Genomic DNA, 22,546 nt, shown 5'->3' on the forward strand with positions numbered 1-22,546 from the left:
GATGAGTTTTCTGAATTGACATTGAGGTTTCTGAGTTCTCTCCAGTCTAATTAGACTTAATGGCACCAGTCACCCTGTTTTTGGTGATAACCCTTTGGGCAATGGCAGTCCAAAGAGGCACACTCACTATTGGATGCCTCACCTTCAGTGCCAGAATCTGAGCCCGAGTTTATTTCCTCTTTCTTTCCTCAAAGCTCCGTTTTTGGGAAGTTTCCTTTGTCCCTCTGTCTGCAAAGGTTCTCTATTGACAGAACTAATCTGTGGTCAATCAGTAGTCAGCTGTATTACTTCTGCATAGAGTTGTTTAGTAGAGTGTTGGAGTGTGCCCCCTGAGGAGGACAGCTCTCTGGAGTTCTGGCTTTCCCACTGTCTTTGGGCAAGTCACCAGGTCTCCAAGCCTCAGCTCTCCTCCAGTGATGCCAAGTCACAGCTGCACAGCACAGTGTTGCTTACATGCAGATAATACAGCAAAGGAACTTCATGCAAGACACAGTGGTGTCTAACAAAAACACACAGTGGGGTTGGAGAGATGGCTTAGCAGTTAAGGTGTTTGCCTGCAAAGCCAAAGAATCCAGGTTCAATTCCCCAGGACCCACATTAGCCAGATGCACACGCATCTGGAGTCTGTTTGCAGTGGCTGGAGGCCCTGGCATACCCATTCTTTCTCTTTATCTCCCCCTCTCTTCCTCTTTCTCTGTCAAATAAGTAAATAAAATATTTAAAAAAGGAGAAAGCTAGCTGAGCATCAGCATTCATCACTTTTAAAAAGAAAACAAAACACACAGTGTTCTCCCTTCAGGTGCTAAGAACCTGAGGGTGGGGGTGGAAGTAGTTTGCCTCTAGAAGGATGGAGTTGATATTCAGCATTGGGGCACAGAATTGCTTCAAATGACAGGTGTGGCCCTTGCTGCTGCTAACTTTTTTTTTTTTTTTTTTGCCTGGAGGAGAGAAAATGAACATTTGTGGATTATTTTGTGAAGGATTTCATGTTCAAAACAGGTTTCAATTTGAAGAGTCTGCTGGAAAATCTGGGTAGGCAAAACAACCACCATTCAATCTGCCAGAGAACATGAAGTAACTGAGGCTTAGGCCTGTGCTTCCTCACGGGGCTGGCAGAACTCATCCAAAGGGCCTTGGAGAATTGGGGCCCTTGGTCAAGAAGGACATGCAGGCATAATGAAACCAATCATAGCTTTTTCCTTAAGGAAAGCAATGGACATGTGGACAGGGGTGACAGGACTAAGTAACGCAAGTCTCTCCAAACTGGTTTATCTTATTTTCTAAAAATTAAAAAACCATCTGTCTACATGTTTGTGTGTGCGTGTGTATGTATTCCACAGCCCAGGCTCCCATTGTTCTAGGGGAGCGTTGATATCACAAATGCACCACTCTGCAACTGGCTTTACAAGGTTGCTGGGGCCTTGAACCCAGGCTGGCAGACTTTGAGAGCAAGTACCTTTGGCCACTGAGCCATCTCCCCCAGCCCTCCAGGCTAGCTTAAACTTGAGACCCCACTCAGGCTTGGCTCTTGGCAGACAGGCCAGAAGAGGCTGTGTAAGTGGGGAATAAAGAGCTCTCATTCTTCCCTGGCTAGCAGACACCAGGCTTCTTAAATCCCTTTCTTCTGGAGGGCACCAGGGCAGAGGGCAGGCTCTTGGCCTTGCTGCCACAGGACTTCCATTGAATGGAAGCTCTGAAGGTAAAACAGACATGCGTCTGGTCCATGTAAACACAGCTAGTCTGGAATACAACTTTGTAATTCCTTTCTGGAAAAATGCAAAGCTTATTAAGACTTTAAAATATTTTTACATGCTCCTATTACTAGAGTAGTAATGATTTGGTACTGCATTTCTACTTGTTGTAATACAGAAACAAATGTATCCAAAATTAGTCTTCTGGGCTGGAGAGATGGCTTACTGGTTAAGCACTTGCCTGTGAAGCCTAAGGGCCTTGGTTCAAGGCTCGATTCCCCAGGACCCATGTTAGCCAGATGCACAAGGGGGCACATGTATCTGGAATTCATTTGCAGTGGCTGGAGGCCCTGGCGTGCCCATTCTCTCTCTCTCCTTCTTTCTCTCTCTGTCACTCTCAAATAAATAAAAATGAACAAAAAAAATTTAAAAAAATTAGTCTTCTGCTTGCTTTAGCTGCACACATACTAAAACTGGAATGATGCAAAGAAGATTAGCATGGCGTCTATCCAAGGATGACATGCAAATTCGCGAAGCATTCCGTATTTTAAAAACATTAGTCTTTAGGGAGGTAGTGTTGAAACAGGTTTGCATTATGGATCCCAGGCTGTCCTTAAACTCATTATCCTCCTGCCTCAGCTTCCAAAGTGCTAGAATTTACAGGCATATGCCACCACACTTGGCTCAGAGAAAAGTCTTTATTAATGTAATTATGATCATTGCAGTTTGTTGTTTGGCAAACTTCCTCTGCATTGGAAGCTGTAAACTACTTTGCCAGCTTTATGGAAAGCACCTGGGACAACTTACTAGAGGAGGTGTGCCCACCTGAGCTCTCAGGCACTTCCTGTGCCAGCTGTGTGCAATAATGAATGAGGTCTCGTTACCTCAGAGGGAGAGCATGTGGCGAGGGTAAAAGATCAAAGAACAATGAGTTCCATCTAAGCAGGTTCTTTGGGGTCTCCATGCTGTGTAAGTCAGATCTCACCCCCAGGCTGAGGGAGGAGGATCTGGGGGGTAATCCTGACACAGGGAGCCCATTAAAGTGGCTGCTTTGGAGGTTCCACATTCCTATGTTCTGTAAGTAACCCTAAGAAACTCATTGGTTCACCAAATTACTTTTGGTAGAATTGTTCTTCGGTCTGTCATCTGAGCCTTGCTTGGGGTGAAGACCCGTGTTCCTGTCTCCTCAGGCGAAAAAGGTTTCCCAGCACACAGTTATACTTTGTAGCAAAAGCTCAGAATCTGCTGCTTCTGAAGATTAAATGTGGATCACTTAGATGTTAATGGATTTAAATTAAACCAGCTCAAAGGCCCTAGTATGTAATTGATCACTCTCCAACTTTTTCAAGATGTACTTATAAAATGGCTTAAATTCTAAACTAATGTAACATTGATCCGTTTCCCTAATGCCAACAGTGCTGTTCAAATGTGACTTTATTAAATACTTACTTTGTTATCTTATACTTAAAATTAGTTACATCTTTATGTGTGAGATTTACTTTGAAATATAATTTCATTTATAATATGATTTTGCAGAAAAATAGGTCTCTTCTAGGACTGTAAAATTTCTTTTGTAGAAATTTCTCTCTATAACTAGGTATCTAATCAGTTGAATGGACAAGTACATAAATGCATTTAAGAGCTAGCTTTGGAAAGATGCACAGATATAATTAAATTCAGAGAACATTTTTGTTTCTATATAAGGTTTAGTAAAAAGTAGCTTGGAGGCTCAGTGGTGTAGTATATTTGCCTAGCATGTGCAAAGCCATGGCCTCATCTTAGTTAGTACAGGGAAATAACAAAAATAGAAGACAGAAAAAAAAAGTAGATTTGTTATTTTCAAATGGATTCTCTGGTGTTAAAAACCATACAAGATACATCATCATTGAACAATGCAGTTTATTCTAGGAAAGAAAATTTGATGCATCTTTAATCTCCCAAGGATTCAACTCAGGCTATTAATTTTCTGGTCACAGGCTATGTCACACTTTTGTTACTGGATGAAGAATTTGTTTTGCCTGTAGGCAAAGAGAGTAATGCGTTGGTAGGATTTCAAGTTTGTACTATAATGAAATATTCAACAGAGTATGAAGCACAGAAGTAAATCAGAGATTAAAACTTTTTCTAGTGCTTATAGTTGATTGATGAAGGCGGTGTCAATTAAAAGATTAATTATAATGGACAAATAGGAAAATAAGCAGGGTGAGGTGGGTAGTTAAAAACTATTAAAGACCTGGAGAAGGCAGACCTGAATTAGGAAGCCTGGCCCTAAAAGCTGAGGCCAGGGGGTGGGATTCAAGGAAGAGGAAGGAAGTGGGGTAGAGCTGGGGTAGCAACAACATTCATGAGGTGGATGCCAGGCCAGTAGCCTATCAGAACAAGCATTTCTATAGGAAGGGCATATAGGAGTGGTGGGCTAATTGATTAACTGATATTGATGCTCCTGAAGAGATGCATGATCCACTGGAATAGAAGACAGGTAAGGAGATAATTAAGCTAGAATGTGGCCTGATGAAAGGAAACTCGTTTGGCAATGTCTTCACAGAAAAGCAGCATTGGAGCTGTGCTCCTGGGGGTGAGTCTATGGGAAGCTGGACAGGGATGGAATCAAGGGTTAAAGGAGGTAGATGTGGTTTGAATTAGATGTCCCAGATAAACTCATGTGTTTTGAATGCTTGGTTCCCAGCTGACAGCAATTTGGGAGGTTGAGCCTTGCTGGAGTTTGTTGTTGGGGATTAGCTTAGGGGTGTTACAGCCAGCTCCCCTTTGCTAGAGTTTGGCTCACTCTTGCTATTTCCCCTTGCTGTGGTAGAGGTGATGTCCAGCTTCTGCTCATGCCATGTTTCCCTCTGCCATCATGGAGCTTCCCCCTCAAGACTATAAGCTAAAATAAATATTTTCCTCCCATCAGCTATTTTCAGGTGTTTTGTTCCAATGCAAAGATAACTGCAATAGTAGGGGACTTTCCTGGCAGAGGAAACCACAAATACCATATGGCACTGGGTCACGTGGCTAGCAGGGTACCCGTGGCTACAGTTTGATAATGAGCAGCAGGGGAGACAGACTCAAGATGTGGCTGGCATGGTGTGAGAAGCAGATGGTGATTAGGTGAATCCAATGGCAACAGGAATGTTAGTAGAGGGGTCAAGTTGAAGAGACTTTCAACCATGCATGGGTCTAGGGTGGGGAATGAGAATGCTGGAGAAGTTATGTGTAGCTTAAGCTTCCAATATGGGAGGCTTACATTGAAAACAAGGAAAGAGGGTTTAGGGGTGAAATTTTGAGTCCAGTTTCTGATATTTGCGGAAGCTATGGATCACCCAGGCAGGTATGAGAAAGAAGTGGACAGAACTGAACAGAGAACGTGAATGTGGAAGGGCTCAGGAGTGGCTTGTGAAGAAGAGACAGATCTGGATTTCGGCAGGTGCATGTGTGGGGCAAACAGCGGGATTACTTAGAGAACTTTGGCAAAGTATGTGGTATAAGTAGTTATGTGGGGTTGGAAGAGGACGAGGTGCCCACCAAGAACCTGGAATGGATTAGTCAGAGGAGAGAAGAAATGCAAAACACACTGAGGAAGCCGAGGAAGTGGGAAGGCCCAGGAGAAGGAGAAGATGATCGGCATGGTGTAAACACTGCATGGAGTTCAAGACTCTGTGTGTACACATGTGCACATGCACATAGCAATACATGGAGCTACTAGATCACAATGAGAAAGGAGTGGATGGGAGCTGAGAAAGTGGCGGCCAGCAAAAGTAGGCTACTTGAATACATTTTTGATGGTGAATAGAAGGGAGAGAAGACTGTTTATTAAAGGGTGTATAGGGTATGGGCAGTTATATCTGTAAGGTAATTATATGTCAGATGGTAAGATAGACAGAATTCTTACCATGCAGACCGCTGCTGTACCTGCCTCATTTATGCTTGGGGGCAAGATTTACAGTAGCCATAGTAATAAAAACAGCATGGTACTGGCATAAAAACAGGAGTATAGACCAATGGAATAGACTTGAGGACCCAGATTTTGGGCCAAGCAACTATAGCTACTTGATATTCGACAAAGGCCCAAACAATATAGACTGGAAAAAAGATAGCATCTTCAACAAATGGTGCTGGACAAACTGGATAACCACATGCAGGAAACTAAAACTTGATCCACACATTTCACCATGCACAACACTCAAATCCAAATGGATCAAAGACCTCAACATAAGACCAGAAACTCGAAAACTACTGGAAGAAAATTTAGGAAGTACTTTCCATGATATAGGAATGGGAAAAGACTTCCTGAATAAAACCCCAGTGGCTCAAGTTCTTATACAGTCACTCAACCATTGGGATCATATGAAGCTGAAGAGTTTCTTTACAGATAAGCATATAATAAACAAAGCCAATAGAATACCCACACAGTGGGAGAAAATATTTGCAGGTTATCCAACTGATAGAGGCCTTATCTCTAGAATTTACAAAGAACTCAAAAGTCTAAACAATAAGAAGACAAATACCCCACTCACAAAATGGGGCACAGAGTTAAACAGGCAATTCACAGAGGAAGAGATACAAATGGCAAACACACACCTAAGAAAATGTTCATCATCCCTAATCATCAGAGAAATGCAAATTAAAACAACTATGAGATTCCACCTTACCCCAATAAGGATAGCCAATATCAAAAGGTCAAATGAAAATAAATGCTGGCGAGGATGTGGAGAAGCAGGGACACTCATTCACTGTTGGTGGGAATGCAGGATGGTACAACCACTTTGGAAAGCAATATGGAGACTCCTGAAAAAGCTGACTATAGAAATACCAACAGACCCAGTTATACCATTACTGGGCATGTACCCTAAAACCTTCAAACCAAAAGCCAGAGAGATTTGCTCAACCATGTTTGTAGCAGCTCAATTCGTAATAGCTAAAAGCTGGAATCAACCCAGATGTCCATCATTAGAAGAATGGATAACAAAGATGTGGTATATCTACACAATGGAATTCTATACAGCAGTAAGAAAAAACGACATAAAGAAATTTGAGGAAAAGTGGTTGAACCTGGAACAGATCATTCTCAGCGAACTTACCCAATCACAGAAAAAAAATCGACACATAGTCTCACTCATCTGCAACACCTACACTGACTTTGCCCTAGATGCCTTACATACCCAGCAAGTACCTCATGGACTAGACAATAAGATGGATGGGAGGGCGGGGAGGGAATCAAAGGGTGGAAAACAGTAATCCGGACCCAAACGGCAATGGTACCATAAAATTCTACTTCCTAAAAGACAGACCAAATGACTGAACCTTCACTAGTCCCTTACAGGAAACACCTGAACCACAAGACACTGGAGAGGGTAGGATCAAGACTGATCTAAATCTCCTACATCTTCCCTCCCTCCCTCTCCCCTTCTCCCCTCTATCTCTCTTCTCTCTAACTCTTGTATATTAGTTATCTTTTTCCTCAATTTCTTAGTGGACACTGACCTGTAACCCCCACATCCAGCTTGGGCCTACAATCCACAATGAGCTTTTGATCAAAGAAACCTACAAGGTTTCCCAAAACAATGACAGACTTCTGTCAGAGTAATTGATGACCCACCAAAGGCCAGTGGTAAGACCCTATTGCTGAAGACTCCATACGCAGCTGACACGTAAAATGGAATGACATGGCTGGAAGCCAGGAGAGAGTCAGTCCCCAGACAGTCAGCGTGTCTAGTGCCAGAAGGCGCTACATAGGCGACTGGGGGAAGTGACCAAGATCTGTCCAAGCAACACATTGTTTAACCTAAGTAGCAACAATTAACCGGATGTGATACCCATACAAGTGCAATAGTGGTACACAGCCATGGTGAGGAATCAATTGCTCTTGATTTGGCTAACTGATCCACTCAGTGGTACTAGACCCTTAGCTGGAGCTGGGAAACAAGTCAGAACCATACCCAAACACAAGCCCACTCTACAATATCAAGCTACCATCAATCACGGGGTATAAGAGGGCCTACACCTATCAAACTGTCTATCAAAAAAGTAAGTGTTATCTCAATTTTCTGGGTGCTAACTCACTCTCCGTTGGAGAATCTGCTTCTCTTTTCCAGATAGATGCAGATCCTAAGAAGAGAGCTGCCCCAACATACCTCAGAAGGGGCCCAACTGAAACTAAGGACAACTGGCGAAATAAGCAAGGGTGATGTTTTCCTGTGAACTGGATACCAGCACAAAGGGGAAGGAGATCAATTCAGAGAAAAATCAACTCCTACCAAATCAGAGAGCCAGAGCCTCAGAAGCCCCCAACACCTCAGCACTGAAGCAGACCAAAAATGAACCCAACATGGCTCAGGGAAATCTTGCGGAAGAGGGGGCGGAAAGAATGTCAGAGTTACATGTTGGGTCATGATTTTCAGAGACATTTATCATACTAATAACTGGGGGCTAACTCCACAATGCACGACCCATTTTCAATAATAAGGAGGGTCTAATGGGAGGGGGTAGATCACAGATGAGCCTAAATAATGGTACCAAACTGCCTGTATTTACTGAAAAGAAAACTAATAAATTAAATTTAAAAAAAAAAATTTTTTTATTTATTTACTTTATTTGTGAGAGGGAAAGAGGCAGACACATACAGAGGGAAAGAGAGAATGGGCACACCAGGGCCACCAGCCACTGTAAACAAACTCCAGATACATGTGCCATCTTGTACATCTGGCTTACATGGGTCTTGGGGAATCAAACCGAGGTCCTCTGGCTTTGCAAGCAAACGCCTTAACTGCTAAGCCATCTCTCCAGCCCAACTTTGCTATTTTTTCTTTTTTTTTATTAGCAGCAGGCAAATAAACCAGACAACTTTTTCAGGTAATTTCTCATCCTAAAAATGAATAATTCTATAGACTTCTATCCTTTTTTTTTTTTAACTGAATTCACAATGCTTTCAACAACCTAGTTCTTGGTTAAATATTCAACTAGACTATCTCAGCTTTTTTCTTACAACTTGCCCTTTCTGATTTTTTTTTTTCCTCCAGTCTTAGGTGAATTCTGTAGCAAGTTGCATATCTGCCATTTCAATCATGTTCTTATTTTATACTCAGTAGTTAAAGCCACTATATACAATAAAACATCCCAATAAATGGCACCAAATGTCTAAATCAGCCCACTTCATTCTCTCTCTCACACGCCTCTCAGATTTGTGCATGATCGCTGACTCCTGACTGTGATCTCAATGAGGATTGCTTTTTGTAGATGTTTCAACTGATGATTTAGTGTCTCAAAGACTTTCATATTGATCAAATGCTTTTACATTTTAATTAGTTATTGTGCCAAGAAGAAGAAGAAGAAATGTCTTAGTTTTCTAACCTCTGCAGATAGCAGTGGTCTAAATAATAGATTTCAGGAATAGTAAAATATTTAGAATTCTTACCACATAGACCAGGAATTGCCAGCCAACAAAGTAATACTGCACTGTTCTTGCTGAGACATTCTGAGTTATATTTGGAGCAAAGTTCACCAATAAATATGTTCCTGCAAATGCCAATGTCATACCTTTAAAATAAAATAGAAAAGACAAAGAAAATTGAAAAGAACTGTTTAAAGCTTTCCTTCCTCTTTCTTTCCCTCTCTCCATTCTTCCTAGTTGAGGTAGGGTTTTGCTATGTAGTCCAGGCTGGCCTTGAGCTTGCTGTGATCCTCCTGCCTCAGACTCCAAAGTGCTGAGATTACAGGTGTGTACCACCATCATGGCTACCTTAAAGCTTACTGTTGACTTCAACACTACCTAAACATGAACATTACTTGCAAATGTGCCAGAAAATTTCTATTAAACAACAAATCATCAAACCATCCCTTTTTGAAAAATATACTTTATTTATTTGAGAGAGAGAAAGAGGCAGATAGAGAGAATGGGTACACCAGGGCCGTCAGCCACTGCTGACATGAAATGAACTCCAGACACATGTACCACTTTATGCAGCTGGCTTATGTGGGTCCTGGGGAATCAAACCTCCTTAACCACTAAACCATCACTCTAGATACAAACCATACTTATAAAGGGGGATAAAAAAGCCCGGGAATGAATAGGGTGGGAAATGACTTGTGATTTTTCTGTGTTCCAGATGAATCCTGCCTCTTAAGAAAAGTTTCTACAAAGGTTGAGAAGATCAAAGCTTGTGCATGTGAAGAGGTAAGAACACACTAGAACCACATGGGCCTGGAAGTACAGGAGGGATCTACATGGATGTAGATTCATCTAAGTGTACAAGAAGAGCCCACAGGACTGCGAGGTCACACGACGATGCCCTGCATGTCCTCATCTCTTCACTCATTCAGGTGAAATTATACTTTGAAACTCTAAGTATTGTCATTGACTACTTCTTTCCATCAAAAATAACAATGGTGAGCGCTGACCTTGTGGAAGTTTTATCCAGGATCTAGAAGTCTAAGGTCAGTTAAGTGAAGACAATACCATCATGAGCATAGTGACTGGAGTGAGTTTCTGTCATTTTAGCACTGCTTAAAACCACAGAGGAAGGGGATGTGTGTGGGAAGGTGGTCACTGAGAAGAGATTCAAAGGACGATGTGCCCTTCCACAAAACACTGAAAATTGCTTATTTATATATACTTGGTAGCCCGATTAAAAACTGGCATAAGTGGTATTTTTCAGAAAGTACACTTGAAAACAATCCAACTTGTTTCATCACTGCAATCGGCACTACTGTGGGTATAATTTACAGTCAGACTTGACCAACCAGAAACAATCTGGTTTGACTATAAAATCTGTGTTTGAAGGTATCAAGCTCCTATTCATTTTTTCCTATTCCTTTTAACCACATGATTTAGGTTTTGAACTCAATATCAGAAAACAGTGTTTCATTTTTTTATATATAAGCTGCACAGCCTGCTTAAGGTATTGTAGAAGCCACAAATAGGTTTCCTCTCATTTATTCTGTAATGCATTGTCAAGATGGGATTATACGCATAATTTTAAAAGCCATTTCTAATGAGAACTTAAAGTGAGAAGTGATATTAAATATTTACCACTGTAATAAAATCAAAATAAAAATCACATATAAGAACTTGAAAGAAAATTATTGTTTGGTTATGTCCTTTTTCTAAGAAGAGAGTATTATGTAAGATAATTATTCCAAATTAGGTTCCCATAAGGAAAATATTTTTTTTTAAAAGCACTTTTCTAAACTTGGTACAATAAAGTAACATAAATCCATAGAGCATACTTTAAAATGTCTAAGCAGATTTTATTCAATCTCATCTAACAGTATCTAGTATCAATTATTTTTCCTGTGTTGTAATTTTGAGTTGGTAATACAAGTATAAGGTACAACATTCCAGAGGTACATGAAGGTGACCAGTGAAAAGTCAATCCTTCTCTCATATCCCAAAAGTCCATGAGGCTCACCACCACCACTAGCTCCTGGGGCTTTCTTTTCCAAAGAAATTTTATGCATGTGTGTGAATGTGCATGAGTTTTGAGTTTAGATAAACAATAGCATATTATATACACTGTTTTGCATCTTGCTTTTTCCTTACTTAACAGAATACCTGGGAGGAGATGTAGGGAAATTTCAGTCTTTGAATCTGCAAGTATTTCAGTTTTTGAAACAGTGTTATTTCTTTTAGCCAGCTTTCAATATTGTTCCTGCTTCTCTCCCTATTTCACATCTGCTGCCACACTTGCCTGCTGGGCCTCTCTCTCTGAGAGTATATCTTCATTTCAAGTCTACAAACAAATAAAATGACTGAGGATTTACAAGTATTACAAAATCCTTTATACATACTATTTAATTTGAACTTGAAGTCACTATGAGTCTAGTAGATAACTATGGCAGGGTATTCATTCTTTGTTCTTGATAATTTTAATTTCATCCCCATGGGACAATAGCAAGAACATTTTTAGACTGGTGCAAATGGCTGTATGCTTGCTTGTTTTGTGTTAATTTTATTTTTTGCTGCTACTGTTTGTTTTTGAGACAAGGTCTGGCCATGTAGTAAGGTGATAGACTTGGCTGGGCTTGAACTCAGGATCTTCTTGCCTTAGCCTCTTGAATATGGGGATAAAGGGCCTGTGACTTCATGCCTAACTCATTTGTATTTTTCTTTTAAATTTTTATTTACTTATTTGAGAGAGACGGAGAGGAGGGAGAGGTAGAGGGAGAGAGGGAGAGAGATAGTATGTGTAAAAGAGAGAGCAAGCTAATGAATGGGTACATCAGAGGTTCTTGGAGCTGAAATGAACTCTAGATATATATGCCATGTTATGCATCTGACTTTATGTGATACTGGGGAACTGAACCTGGGCCAGCAGGCCTTGCAAAGTCACTTTAATCACTGAGCTATCTCTCCAACACTCATTTGTTTTTCTTAATGTGATTTACTGTCTCTGTTAAGAGTCATGTACCTATTCCTTAAGTATTTAAAAGTGTTGAAGAGTCACTCCCACTGCCTTAAAGTTCCTTAAAATGTACTTTTATCCTTCTTATGTCTAAGAGTGATATGGTATCATTTAGTGCTACTTTTCTTTCAGTGAAGCTACAAGCATTCTTCCTTTGCAGAAGACAGGTTTCTGACTTAGGAAGCTTGGTAGTTTACCTTCCATGGCCTCATTCAAGGAGTCATGTGGATGTGTGAGATCCCAAGATCCCAAATGAAGCAAATGTAGAATATTTGGAATACTGACCACCTACCCTGATTCAAAAGCCAAGTTCACCTTAAACATTAATCTAAAATCACATCTCTAATAGTATAGCCCAAGAATGATGAGGGACTGCCAATGGGGTGGTGTGCAAGGAGTCTGCATCCCCACAATGGAAGGTACAGGCGGGAAGGAATTGGCTGAAGTCTGGGCTTAGAGAAGACACCTCCCTATTGGTTTTTAAAGAGCACAGGAGGATGAAGCCCAGAGTGGTGGCGCACGCCTTTAATCCCAGCACTTGGGAGACAAAGGTAAGAGGATCACCAAGAGTTTGAGACCACCCTGAGAATTCCAGTTCAGCCTGGGCTTGCATGAGACCCTACCTTGAAAAGCAAAAACAAAACAAAACAAAACAAAAAAACAAAAACAAAAAAAGGAGCACAGGAAGAGGAAATGACCTAGTTAATAGAAGACAGAGATCTAAACACAGCTGTACAATGCCTGCTAGCCACAGATAACCTATGGAAACTGGCACAGAAAGTACCAAGATCTGGATATCAGAAGGGACCAAAAGCCGGGCAGCCGTGGATAAGCAGCTTCCAGTAGCTGACATTCCTTCTCACTCACACTCAAGCCTGTAGCAATTCCATTTCCTCATCAAACAGAACCCAATTCACTTAAAAATCTGCAGTGGGCTGCTTCACTTTTACCCCAATGTCAACACACAAATAATGAAATTTATCCCTATATACCTGCCCTATGTAAAAACAGCTATGCAGGCTAATCCTTGCTCTTCACAGTAGCTAGACTCTGTATCCTGGGAGAGGATGTCCCAGGTGTTTTTGTGTGTGTGTGTGTGTATGGAGTGTGTACATATCTTCATGTGTTTTTGGAAAACACTATACTCACCACTATACTAATGCAGACTGTGTATGCATTTCTGAATGTGTGTGGGTACAGGTACATGGACACATGTTTGCATGTGTGTAGAGGCCAGCGGTTGATTGCCTGGTGTCTTTTTCAGGCACTCTCCAACACACACACACACACACACACACACACACACACACACACACACATATATATATACATATATATATATATATATATATATATTTTTTTTTTTTTTTTCGAGGGAGGGTCTTACACTAGCCAAGACTGATGTGTAATTCACTCTGTAGGTATCAGGGTGGCCTCGAACTCACAGTGATCCTCCTACCTCTGCTTCCCAAGTGCTGGGATTAAAGGTGTGTGGCCACCATGCTCAGCTCCAACTAATATTTTGAGATACACTGGACCTAGATCTCACTTAGTTGGGGAGACTAGCCAGCTAGGAAGCCCTGATATATTTTTTTAATTTTTATTTATTTATTTGAGAGCGACAGACAGAGAAAGAGGCAGAGAGAGAGAATGGGCCCACCAGGGCCTCCAGCCACTGCAAATGAACTCCAGATGCATGCACCAACTTGCACATCTGGCTTATGTGGGTCCTGGGGAATTGAGCCTCGAACCAGGGTCCCTAGGCTTCATAGGCAAGTGCTTAACCACTAAGCCATCTCTCCTGCCCCAGCCCTGATATTTTATGGGGACCCAAATGTAGGTCCTCATGCTTGGCAAGCACTTACCCACTGAGCAATTTTCCAAGCCCTTAGGTGATGCTTTTTTAGACTATTGATTTTGTAGACAAGAACAGCTGACAGTTATAATATGGTCAGCAACATTTAAATGTGATATTAAAACCCAATAAATACAACTCTAAATACTTTATACATGACTAGTTTAATCCTTACAACTGTAAGAAATGATTACAATAGTCCTCCCTTGTCCATGGGGATGCATTCCAAGTCCCCCACCCCCTCTAGTGTCTAAAATTTCCGATAGTACTAAATCTTGTATGCCATATGTTTTCACATATGAGAAAGCCTAATGTATAAGTCAGGCACATTAAGAGAAGAACAGCAAAACTAACAATAAATTATGAAACAATTATAGCAATGAACTTTAATAAAAGCAATTTAAAACCTATAAATTGCCTACCTATGGAATTTTCCATGTAATGTTTCTGGATTGTAGTTGACCATGAGTTTCTATATCCACAGAAAGCAAAACGATAAGGTAGGACAACTGCTTACTATTGTGTAGTTATACTATTATATCATACTTTATAAATACATCATATGGTATATAATATATAGGGTGTACAAACTATAATGTGTACTCTTGAGCTGTTACTGTCTACATTTGGCAAAGAAAATGAGTCACAAAGAATAATTAGTCCACCTGGTATTTTCCAGCCAGCAAATGGAGAGCTTGGATTGGAACCTTGGTAATCTATTTTCTCAACTATGACATTTACATGTCTTATGCGCATGTGTTCAGGGGCAGGGCTGCTGAGTGGAAAGCTTGGGGCCATCATTCGCTTCGCAATCTGCTGGCCTGGGGCCCTCACAGCTGTACAGAGCACCAGCTGAGGCTACACAGGAGGAATCCTTTCCTCCTGGAAGAAGTTCCTGGGATTCCTGATTAGTCTCGGGAAATTTCTGGTCTCAAAGTTCCTTTAGGAAAGCATTCACAAACTGGCTTTTTTTTTTTTTTTTCCAAGCAATTTAAAAGGATGGATGCCACACCAAAAAAGATCCAAAGATGTTAACTATATTTGGGAAGAAGAGGGACAAACTTGGTTAGTTACTGGAGGACTGCTTGGATCCACTGAAGTGTTAATGTTTACTGTTAATTCACCTAGGAGATGATGTGGCTCTTAATTTCTAAGCATACTTGACCATTTATGTAGCCCTGAAGTAGTAATTTGAGGAATCTGTTATAGTTAGGGAAATACATAACATTTAGCTGGGGCTGGCTGTAAGAAAGCAGTTTTTGTCTGAAGAGCTATTGACTTTCTGTTACAGCCTGAATCTAGACTTGGGCACCTCCAGGTGCTCCCATTTGCTGGGTCTTCCCCTGCTGTTCCTACCCTGGGGAGGTCTCACATGTGGCTCTTCAACCAATGTCCTGTTTTCCAGACTTGACTTTTTTTTTTTTTTTTTTCGAGGTAGGGTCTCACTCTAGCCCAGGCTGACCTGGAATGAATTCACTATGGAGTCTCAGGGTGGCCTTGAACTCACGGCGATCCTCCTACCTCTGCCTCCCGAGTGCTGGGATTAAAGGTGTGCGCCAACACGCCCGGCTCAAGACTTATCTTTTTTTTTTTAACTTTATTTTTATTTATTTATTTGCAAGCAGGGAGAGAGACAGAGAATGGGTGTGGCAAGGGCCTTGAGCTGCTTCAAACTCCAGACGCATGCACTACTTTGTGCATCTGGCTTTATGTGGGTACTGGGGATTTGAACCTGGGTCATTTGACATTGCAGGCAAGCAACTTTTCTGCTGAGCCATCTGTCCAGCCCTCCAGACTTCTCTTCTGGAATTTTTGTTCTGTTTTCCAGATTTCTCTTCTAAAGTTTTCATTCTGTTTTCAGGCTTCTCTTCTAGAGTTTTCATCCTATTTCCCAGACTTCTCACACTCCAGCTGGATGCCAATTACTATTTTCTGGCTTCTGAAATCTGGCTTCATCTGACTTCTGAGAACCTTTAGAGTTTTAAAGTTTTCAGCTAACCTGACTCCAAATAATTCCCCTAGGGGCCTGCAATGTCTCTCCACTGCTGGGAGCCTAGCAATTGCTTTTGTGGGATACCAATAGTCCACAGAGTAAGCTGGACTCCTCAATACCAGTCCATCTGGGAGCACTCTGGTAGAAATGAAGTCATTCTAGATTCCTCCAGGTCATGGTAGATGTCCCTAAAGGACCCCTCGACTGAGAAGTCTTAATAATGCCATACATTCAAATAGTCGGGGGCCTGTCATGAGATAGACACCTGACTGTGGAGGCAGCTTCGAAATCAAAATGGCCACTCTGTTTTCTCAACTAGAAATGATGCTTCACTTGGCTGAATTATTATTCAGACAAAGACCCCAACCACACTGACCTCAGGAGTTGGGGGGTGTGAGAAGACAGAAAGGAGGTGACCTTGGTCTCACTTTGAGTTGTCTAACTTTCCATCTAAAGAAACCCACTGTAGGTAACTTGAAGTAATCAAGTTACTGTTCTCTGGGGAGTGCTAATGAGTTGACTATAACTTTTATTTCTCTGATGACATTATCTGGGCTTAACTAGGTTCTCATGGACTATTATATTAGATACTTTTGATGACTGAGGGCGAAGAGAGGAAAATATTATAGTTTTTGGCTGGTTGAAGGGGAAAGAGAAATATGGCACTTTTATAAAAGAAAAATAATCATTAAAATAATTTAAAATTATTAATCTACTAAGAATCAGAGCAGGGGCCAAAGCCTGTCACTGAGTTAATAATACTTGGTGATTCCTTTCAGACATGGCTTTTGTGAAGTCATTTTTAAGGCCAGTGGTGAAAAGCTTCATTGCCACAGAGCAACATTTGGCAATCAATTAGTTCAGCTTGTTTCCACATGGCCCCCAAATCTTCATTTGTTCCACCATAAAAAACAAACTTTCATTTGCTTGAAGCAGAAGAAAAAAACATTTTCCTTTTTGCAGTTTTTACAATTTAATTTTTTAGCATGCTGAAATGTTAATCTTTTTTATTTTTATTTTTTTGAGGTAGGGTCTCACTCTAGCCCAAGCTGACCTGGAATTCACTATGTAGTCTCGGAGTGGCCTCAAACTTACAGTGATCCGCCTACCTCAGCCTCCTGAGTGCTGGGATTAAAGATGTGTGCCACCATGCCCAGTTTTCAAATGTTAATGTAAAAGAAAGAAAACACTAACTACTCTTTCCCCTATTTGGTTTTAGTCCCTGTAAAGAAAAAAGCATGCATGTTTTTCCTTTGTGTACACATTTAGTTTTATTGTAACAAAGCAACTGGTACATTTAATTTGTAAAACTCAGCAGCATCTTTTTCCTTTCTAGTGAAAACAAAGAAAATTTAAAAATAAAACAAAATTACCATAGAGAACGTCAATTCCAAATAGAGTGGCAGGGCTCAAGTCATCATTATGAGAGAATTTTATTTTAAAAGTGTCGTCTTAAGCTTCAAGGCTACTCATTAAATGTCACGATTAAACATGCCAAAGGAGAAGCCATGTTGTCAAAATGCCCACTTAACCCAACCAGACATCTCAAACCTACCCCTTGCTGACCTCCTATACCCCATTTTTTAAAAAGATTTTTTTCTCAAACAAGAGAAAGTACACAGGTACATGTTGGGAAATGCTAGCTGTCCACATTCACATAGAGACACAGTGTAGTCTCTGAGCCCAATATACAGAGAAAGGAGAGAAGCTAGAATCTCCACACTACTCCCCAGAGGCCTTCAGCTTCTGTCAGAGTGAAGGAAACAGAAGGTTTTTCTTTTTTCCCACAGAGCAGGGTGGTGGTATTGATTCCATACAGTTCTTGTTTAGACAGGATGGGATAAAAATGAACTGAGAGCAAAGAAAGTAGAGAGTTTTTTCCTGTTGTATTCTGATCAGGGTATTTGCCTCCAAAATAAGCTGATAACCATGATGCTGAGAAAAAGAGACCTCAAAAATAGGATTACTGGGCTGGAGGGATGGCTTGGTGGTTAAGGCATTTGCCTGCAAAGCCAAAGGACCCAGGTTCCATTCCTCAGGTCCCACATTACCCAGATGCACAAGGGGGCACACGTGTCTGGAGTTTGTTTGCAGTGGCTGAGGCCCTGTTGTGCCCATTCTCTCTCTCCCTCTTTCTCTGTGAGATAAGTAAATAAATAAAAATTAATTTTTTTTTTTTAAAATAGGATTACTGAGCACAGGGGTTGTAAGGAGAAAGACTACAACTTGTTCCCAGGGACTGGATAAAAAAAAAAAAAAGGTTGGAATCCATCAGTGTTTTTTTCTCTTAGTCATCTCCTTTATTCTCCTCTCCTTCCTCCCCTTCATCATCATCTTCATCTTCACCTTCATCCTCATCCCCTTCTTCATCAGTATCTCCCAATCCTCCCCCTCCTCCATCATTGTCATTATCTTCCCCCTCTCCTCCATCATCCATATTGGGAACCAAGTAGTACGGCCAGGGATTTGGCCGATTACTGGCTTTGCTGACCTCTCCTAACTCATGTGCGCCTGCTCACAACGGTCTGGAGACCAGCTCAAGAAGCTCTGCGGCTCTTCGTGCTGCCTCTGCCCACTCGATTTATTCTGTGTCTGACTTGAGCATTTCATCAAATCCTTTCCAGATTTCCATTTGATTTCAGTGGCCTTTGAAGCTGGATCCCCACTCCTCATTCAGATGAATTTCGTTGGAGAGGACTTTATTTTCAAAGTAAGGGTTTTCGTCAAAATCAAAATCGATTCTGTAGCCCGATTTTGTCTCTTCAGATTCTGTCACCTCAACTCTGCTCAGGTAATACAGCGCCTCTCCGTCTTTCTCTCCAAGCAGTGCAGACACTTGTGGATGGTTGACAAATGTTGTTACCCCCAAATCTGGGATTTTGGCAGTCAATTCTGATCTCTTCTGAAAAAAAATGGTTATTGAAGTTTGTAATTTTTCTACTCAACTTTCAAAATTTATTCCCTGGCTGGTTCATTAAGTCTGCCTATTTCATTTTGTGCTTCATTAATGTGTCCAGTTGCTTCTTGCTGTACGTTTGCTCCCTTCTGCACAAGCCAGGAGAGGCGGATGAATCCATTGGTTTCAGGGCAGAGGCTGGGCTGGGTTTCTTGGGTTGAGGCAGGAGCAGAGATTGGTATTTGGGGGCCAAAGCCACAAAAAAGTCCCCAAACAACCAGCCAGCCCTGGGAGCCTTGCAGCACAGGTGGGGGTGAAGGGCTCAGCAAAGGGACAAAAATGCATTATTATCATTTTTGCTTTTAAAGAGCCTAAATTTTCTCAAGGCTAATAAAGCAATAAAGGCCCAAAGGAAGTAACATGTGAGTTAACACATTACTGAGGACTTCCCTGTGTCAGAAGTGAGTTATTAATGATAATCTTAGGGTATTGTTCACTGGAGGAAAGGAATGGTTGAATAAATCTTTAGTCCCATGGCACTAGATTAAAGGCAAGAATTGATCATGTTTCACTGCGGTATGAAACAAATGGACTTAGTTGTTACATGTTGCTTCTCAAACAGCGCTCGGGTACGAAGGCAAAGCAAACAAAATAACAAACCCTACCAAAAGTTGTGGCACATGCTACATGAATGTCCTTACCAAGGTTTCTTCTGGTGAATTAGAGCACAGCGGTAGGTAGTTGCGGAAGTCCTCTCAGTAATAATCACGGCCAATATTTTTGGGTACTTTTAGTGGGGTAGGCCTTGTTCTAAGCGTTTTAATACATGAATTCATTTGATGCTGTGAGGTAGGTGAAAAAGTCTTCATTTAAAGGATGAAGAAACCGAAATTACAGAGTATATTTATATAGCCTTGCACAGGCCACATAGCTCCGATAGCTCTTGCTCTTTCAGGTCACTTTTGTCAGAATGCTGTTCTGCTCCTACCAGTGACATGACTGAGAAAGCTATTTGACCTCTGTAAGTACCAGATTTTTGCTTCTGTAAATGGGTTATTCCCACATTTAAGAGAGAGAGCCCATGTAAAATGCAACACAGTACGTGGTAAGAGGAAATGCTTAATAGATGCTAGCTGTTATTAAAGCACAAGGGAAAAAATAACCAAAGAATCATAAAGAATTAATTTGAGGTTTTATTTGTTTAAGTGCATAAGAGGGGGCTCCCATTCTTTTTTTTTTTTTTTTTTGGTTTATGTAACTTTATTGAAGAAAAATAAATCAATTACTAGCAGAGCTATTAGTTGATCACTCATCCATTGACAACTTGCATCATGTATTCAGTGCTATATTAAACAGTGTATTGGAAGATAGATTAACTAATAGCTCCAAGCCTCCTAACAATTTTAAATGAGAATTACAAAATGTTTTGAGACCCTATTTTGGAATACAAAGGGTGTTTGACTTCCAATTTCCATTCTCTGTAGAACAAGAACAGGTCTTTCCTTTATTGACATGCATAAGATACATCACATTTTCTGTTCTGTTGATGCTATAAATTCATTACCAATTCTCCAGACACATCAGTTATGAGCATAAAGTATATCATGTAACCTCAAATCTCTAACAGTGGAAGGCTTAAAAACAAGAATGGATGCTGCAAGAATGTTTCCTTTGATGTGACAGCATCTATCTCCCTCCCCCTCAGATGACTTCTTCAGCATGTTAGAGCAGTGAGGAATGGTTTAGTCTCATAACCAAGTTAGAGTGAAGACATTGGCCACATAATACACATGCTCCATTGTTTAAAAAATTTCTGAATCTTGGGCAATTGTTCTCTTGTGACTACTTTACAGTTTCTAAAAGCAGTTATTGTCCAAAGCTGGAAGAACTTACGTCTTCTCCGATGAGCATGTGAATGAGTGGAGGGAGGTTAACAAAAAATAAAATTAAAAAAGATGAGGTCTGATAGGGGAGCAGCCGGATAAGAAAATCAAAAAAGGAACAGTAATTTAAAGTTTATTCCAGCTATAATGCAGGTTATTCTGACTTTAAGGTAGCATCACGTGGCGTACTTCTGGGTCCATTCCCGAGATCTTCTGTTGTGCTTATCTGTCTGTTTTATAGATCCATGCAATCTCTGGCACTAGGGGGTCATCTGGGATTGGATCACATAGCAGTGAACAAATGGATAAAAGAACTTTAGAAATAGTTAAAGCAGGAGACCACTGTGATCTTAGAATATCAAGACAAATGCTGCCATTACTGTTAATATTTGGATGATAAATTCTTGTTGTAAATGCAACCTTAGGTGGTTTGAAGGGGTAGTCTGTAGGAAAATGAATTGTCAAAAAGAATACACCGCCTTGATATGGACTGTCATTAGGTCCCATAATTGTGGCTTGCCAATGAAACATATCATCCCCAACTGGACCTGCAGAACATTGTGCTGGAGGGTCATGGGCCAAATCACTAAGTTCCTTATTAATCCGTTTCAGCGCTATAGTCTGTGCTTCTCGCCTGGGTCCTCGCTGTCTCCACGTGTGCTCAAAGGTCCGGCCAAAACTCTTGATTATCCAGGCGACGAGGAAGGATTGTCTTTTTGTCTCACAATGGCTCTGCCACACAGGCGCAGAGGCCGGGGCCTCCCTCGAGCTGTGGCCTCGGCCTCCTCCCCGTGCGGCAGCTGGTGCCTCCCCGGCCCTACGGGGCTCGCATGACACAGCCACAAGATCGGGCTCCCATTCTTTGTGTTACAGTTTTAGAATTCCCTCTTGGGGATGAACACAGTGTCAATACAGCGTGAGAGATGTACACAACTCAGAGTCACACTAGGTTGGCCACACAGGTCACCACTCAAGCCAAATCCAGATTTGAATCTATGAGAATAAGACTGATTTCTAGTAACCTTTCAGTAATGGGTAGCTGATCTTGGGTTTTAAAATGAAATAATGAAACCACCTGAACATGTTGGAATTCCTTTTCTTTGTCCTAAGTTAGGACTTCTAGGTATTTATTTATTTTGGCTTTACAAGGGTCTCACTCTAGCCCAGGATGACCTGGAATTCACTATGTAGTCTTAGGGTGGCCTTGAACTCATGGAGATCCTCCTACCTCAGCCTGCTGAGTGCTGGGATTAAAGGTGTGCGCCACCATGTCTGGCTTCCATTTATTTTTCTCCCAATTCCTGCAGGCAGCAGGTGTAGTTCAGTATTTTGCATCTTTATTAGCATTTCTAGTGTCAGTTATTCCCTCTGCATATTCTCCTTGAAATCCTGGTATTTGGCCTTCACCTATCCTATATAGTTGTTAGACCATTTTAAATGTTACTTCTGTTGCTCTCCAGCCAGTGTAATCTCTCTTTACCTTGAATAGTTCTTAACTTGGGGTGATTTTGCCTCCAAAGGAACACTTAGCAATGTGGAGAAACATTTTTGGTAGTTCTAACTGTGGTGGAAGGTACTAGAGGCTTCTAGTAGATAGGAGGACTGTATTCGTAAATGCAGAACATAGCACCCTGAAATGAAGAAGATTCAAAACCATTGTTCCCAATGAAAGCTCATATCTGTATGATACATACTATTCTATTTATTTTATCATGGGATGTCAATTAATTTCCAATTAGGGATTCAGTCATAATTATCTTTTTATCACCAGTAGATAATTAGCAAATCGTCCATTATGCTCATCTTAATTAGCTCATTAAACTAGGTTAAT

General features: G+C 41.0%; 1 protein-coding gene, 1 non-coding gene and 2 pseudogenes across 2 annotated transcripts in view; 1 reads left to right on the top strand and 3 right to left on the bottom strand.

Annotated features, from left to right (window-relative positions):
* The window catches only part of Nipal2 (NIPA like domain containing 2), a 99,947-nt gene that overhangs the window by 24,919 nt on the left and 52,482 nt on the right, over positions 1–22,546 (bottom strand). The window contains exon 5 of the mRNA XM_004662976.2: positions 9,103–9,224. Within this exon, the coding sequence (XP_004663033.2) occupies positions 9,103–9,224 (122 nt within the window). The remainder of the gene's footprint in view (positions 1–9,102; positions 9,225–22,546) is intronic.
* Positions 2,139–2,241, top strand: LOC123459047. Its single transcript, XR_006635977.1, has one exon. It is a non-coding gene; the product is annotated as a U6 spliceosomal RNA (small nuclear RNA).
* LOC105944363 lies at positions 18,224–20,743 on the bottom strand (annotated as a pseudogene).
* LOC123453253 lies at positions 20,833–21,493 on the bottom strand (annotated as a pseudogene).

Source organism: Jaculus jaculus, chromosome 2, assembly GCF_020740685.1.
Source record: "Jaculus jaculus isolate mJacJac1 chromosome 2, mJacJac1.mat.Y.cur, whole genome shotgun sequence".
Classification (NCBI taxonomy): Eukaryota; Metazoa; Chordata; class Mammalia; order Rodentia; family Dipodidae; genus Jaculus; species Jaculus jaculus.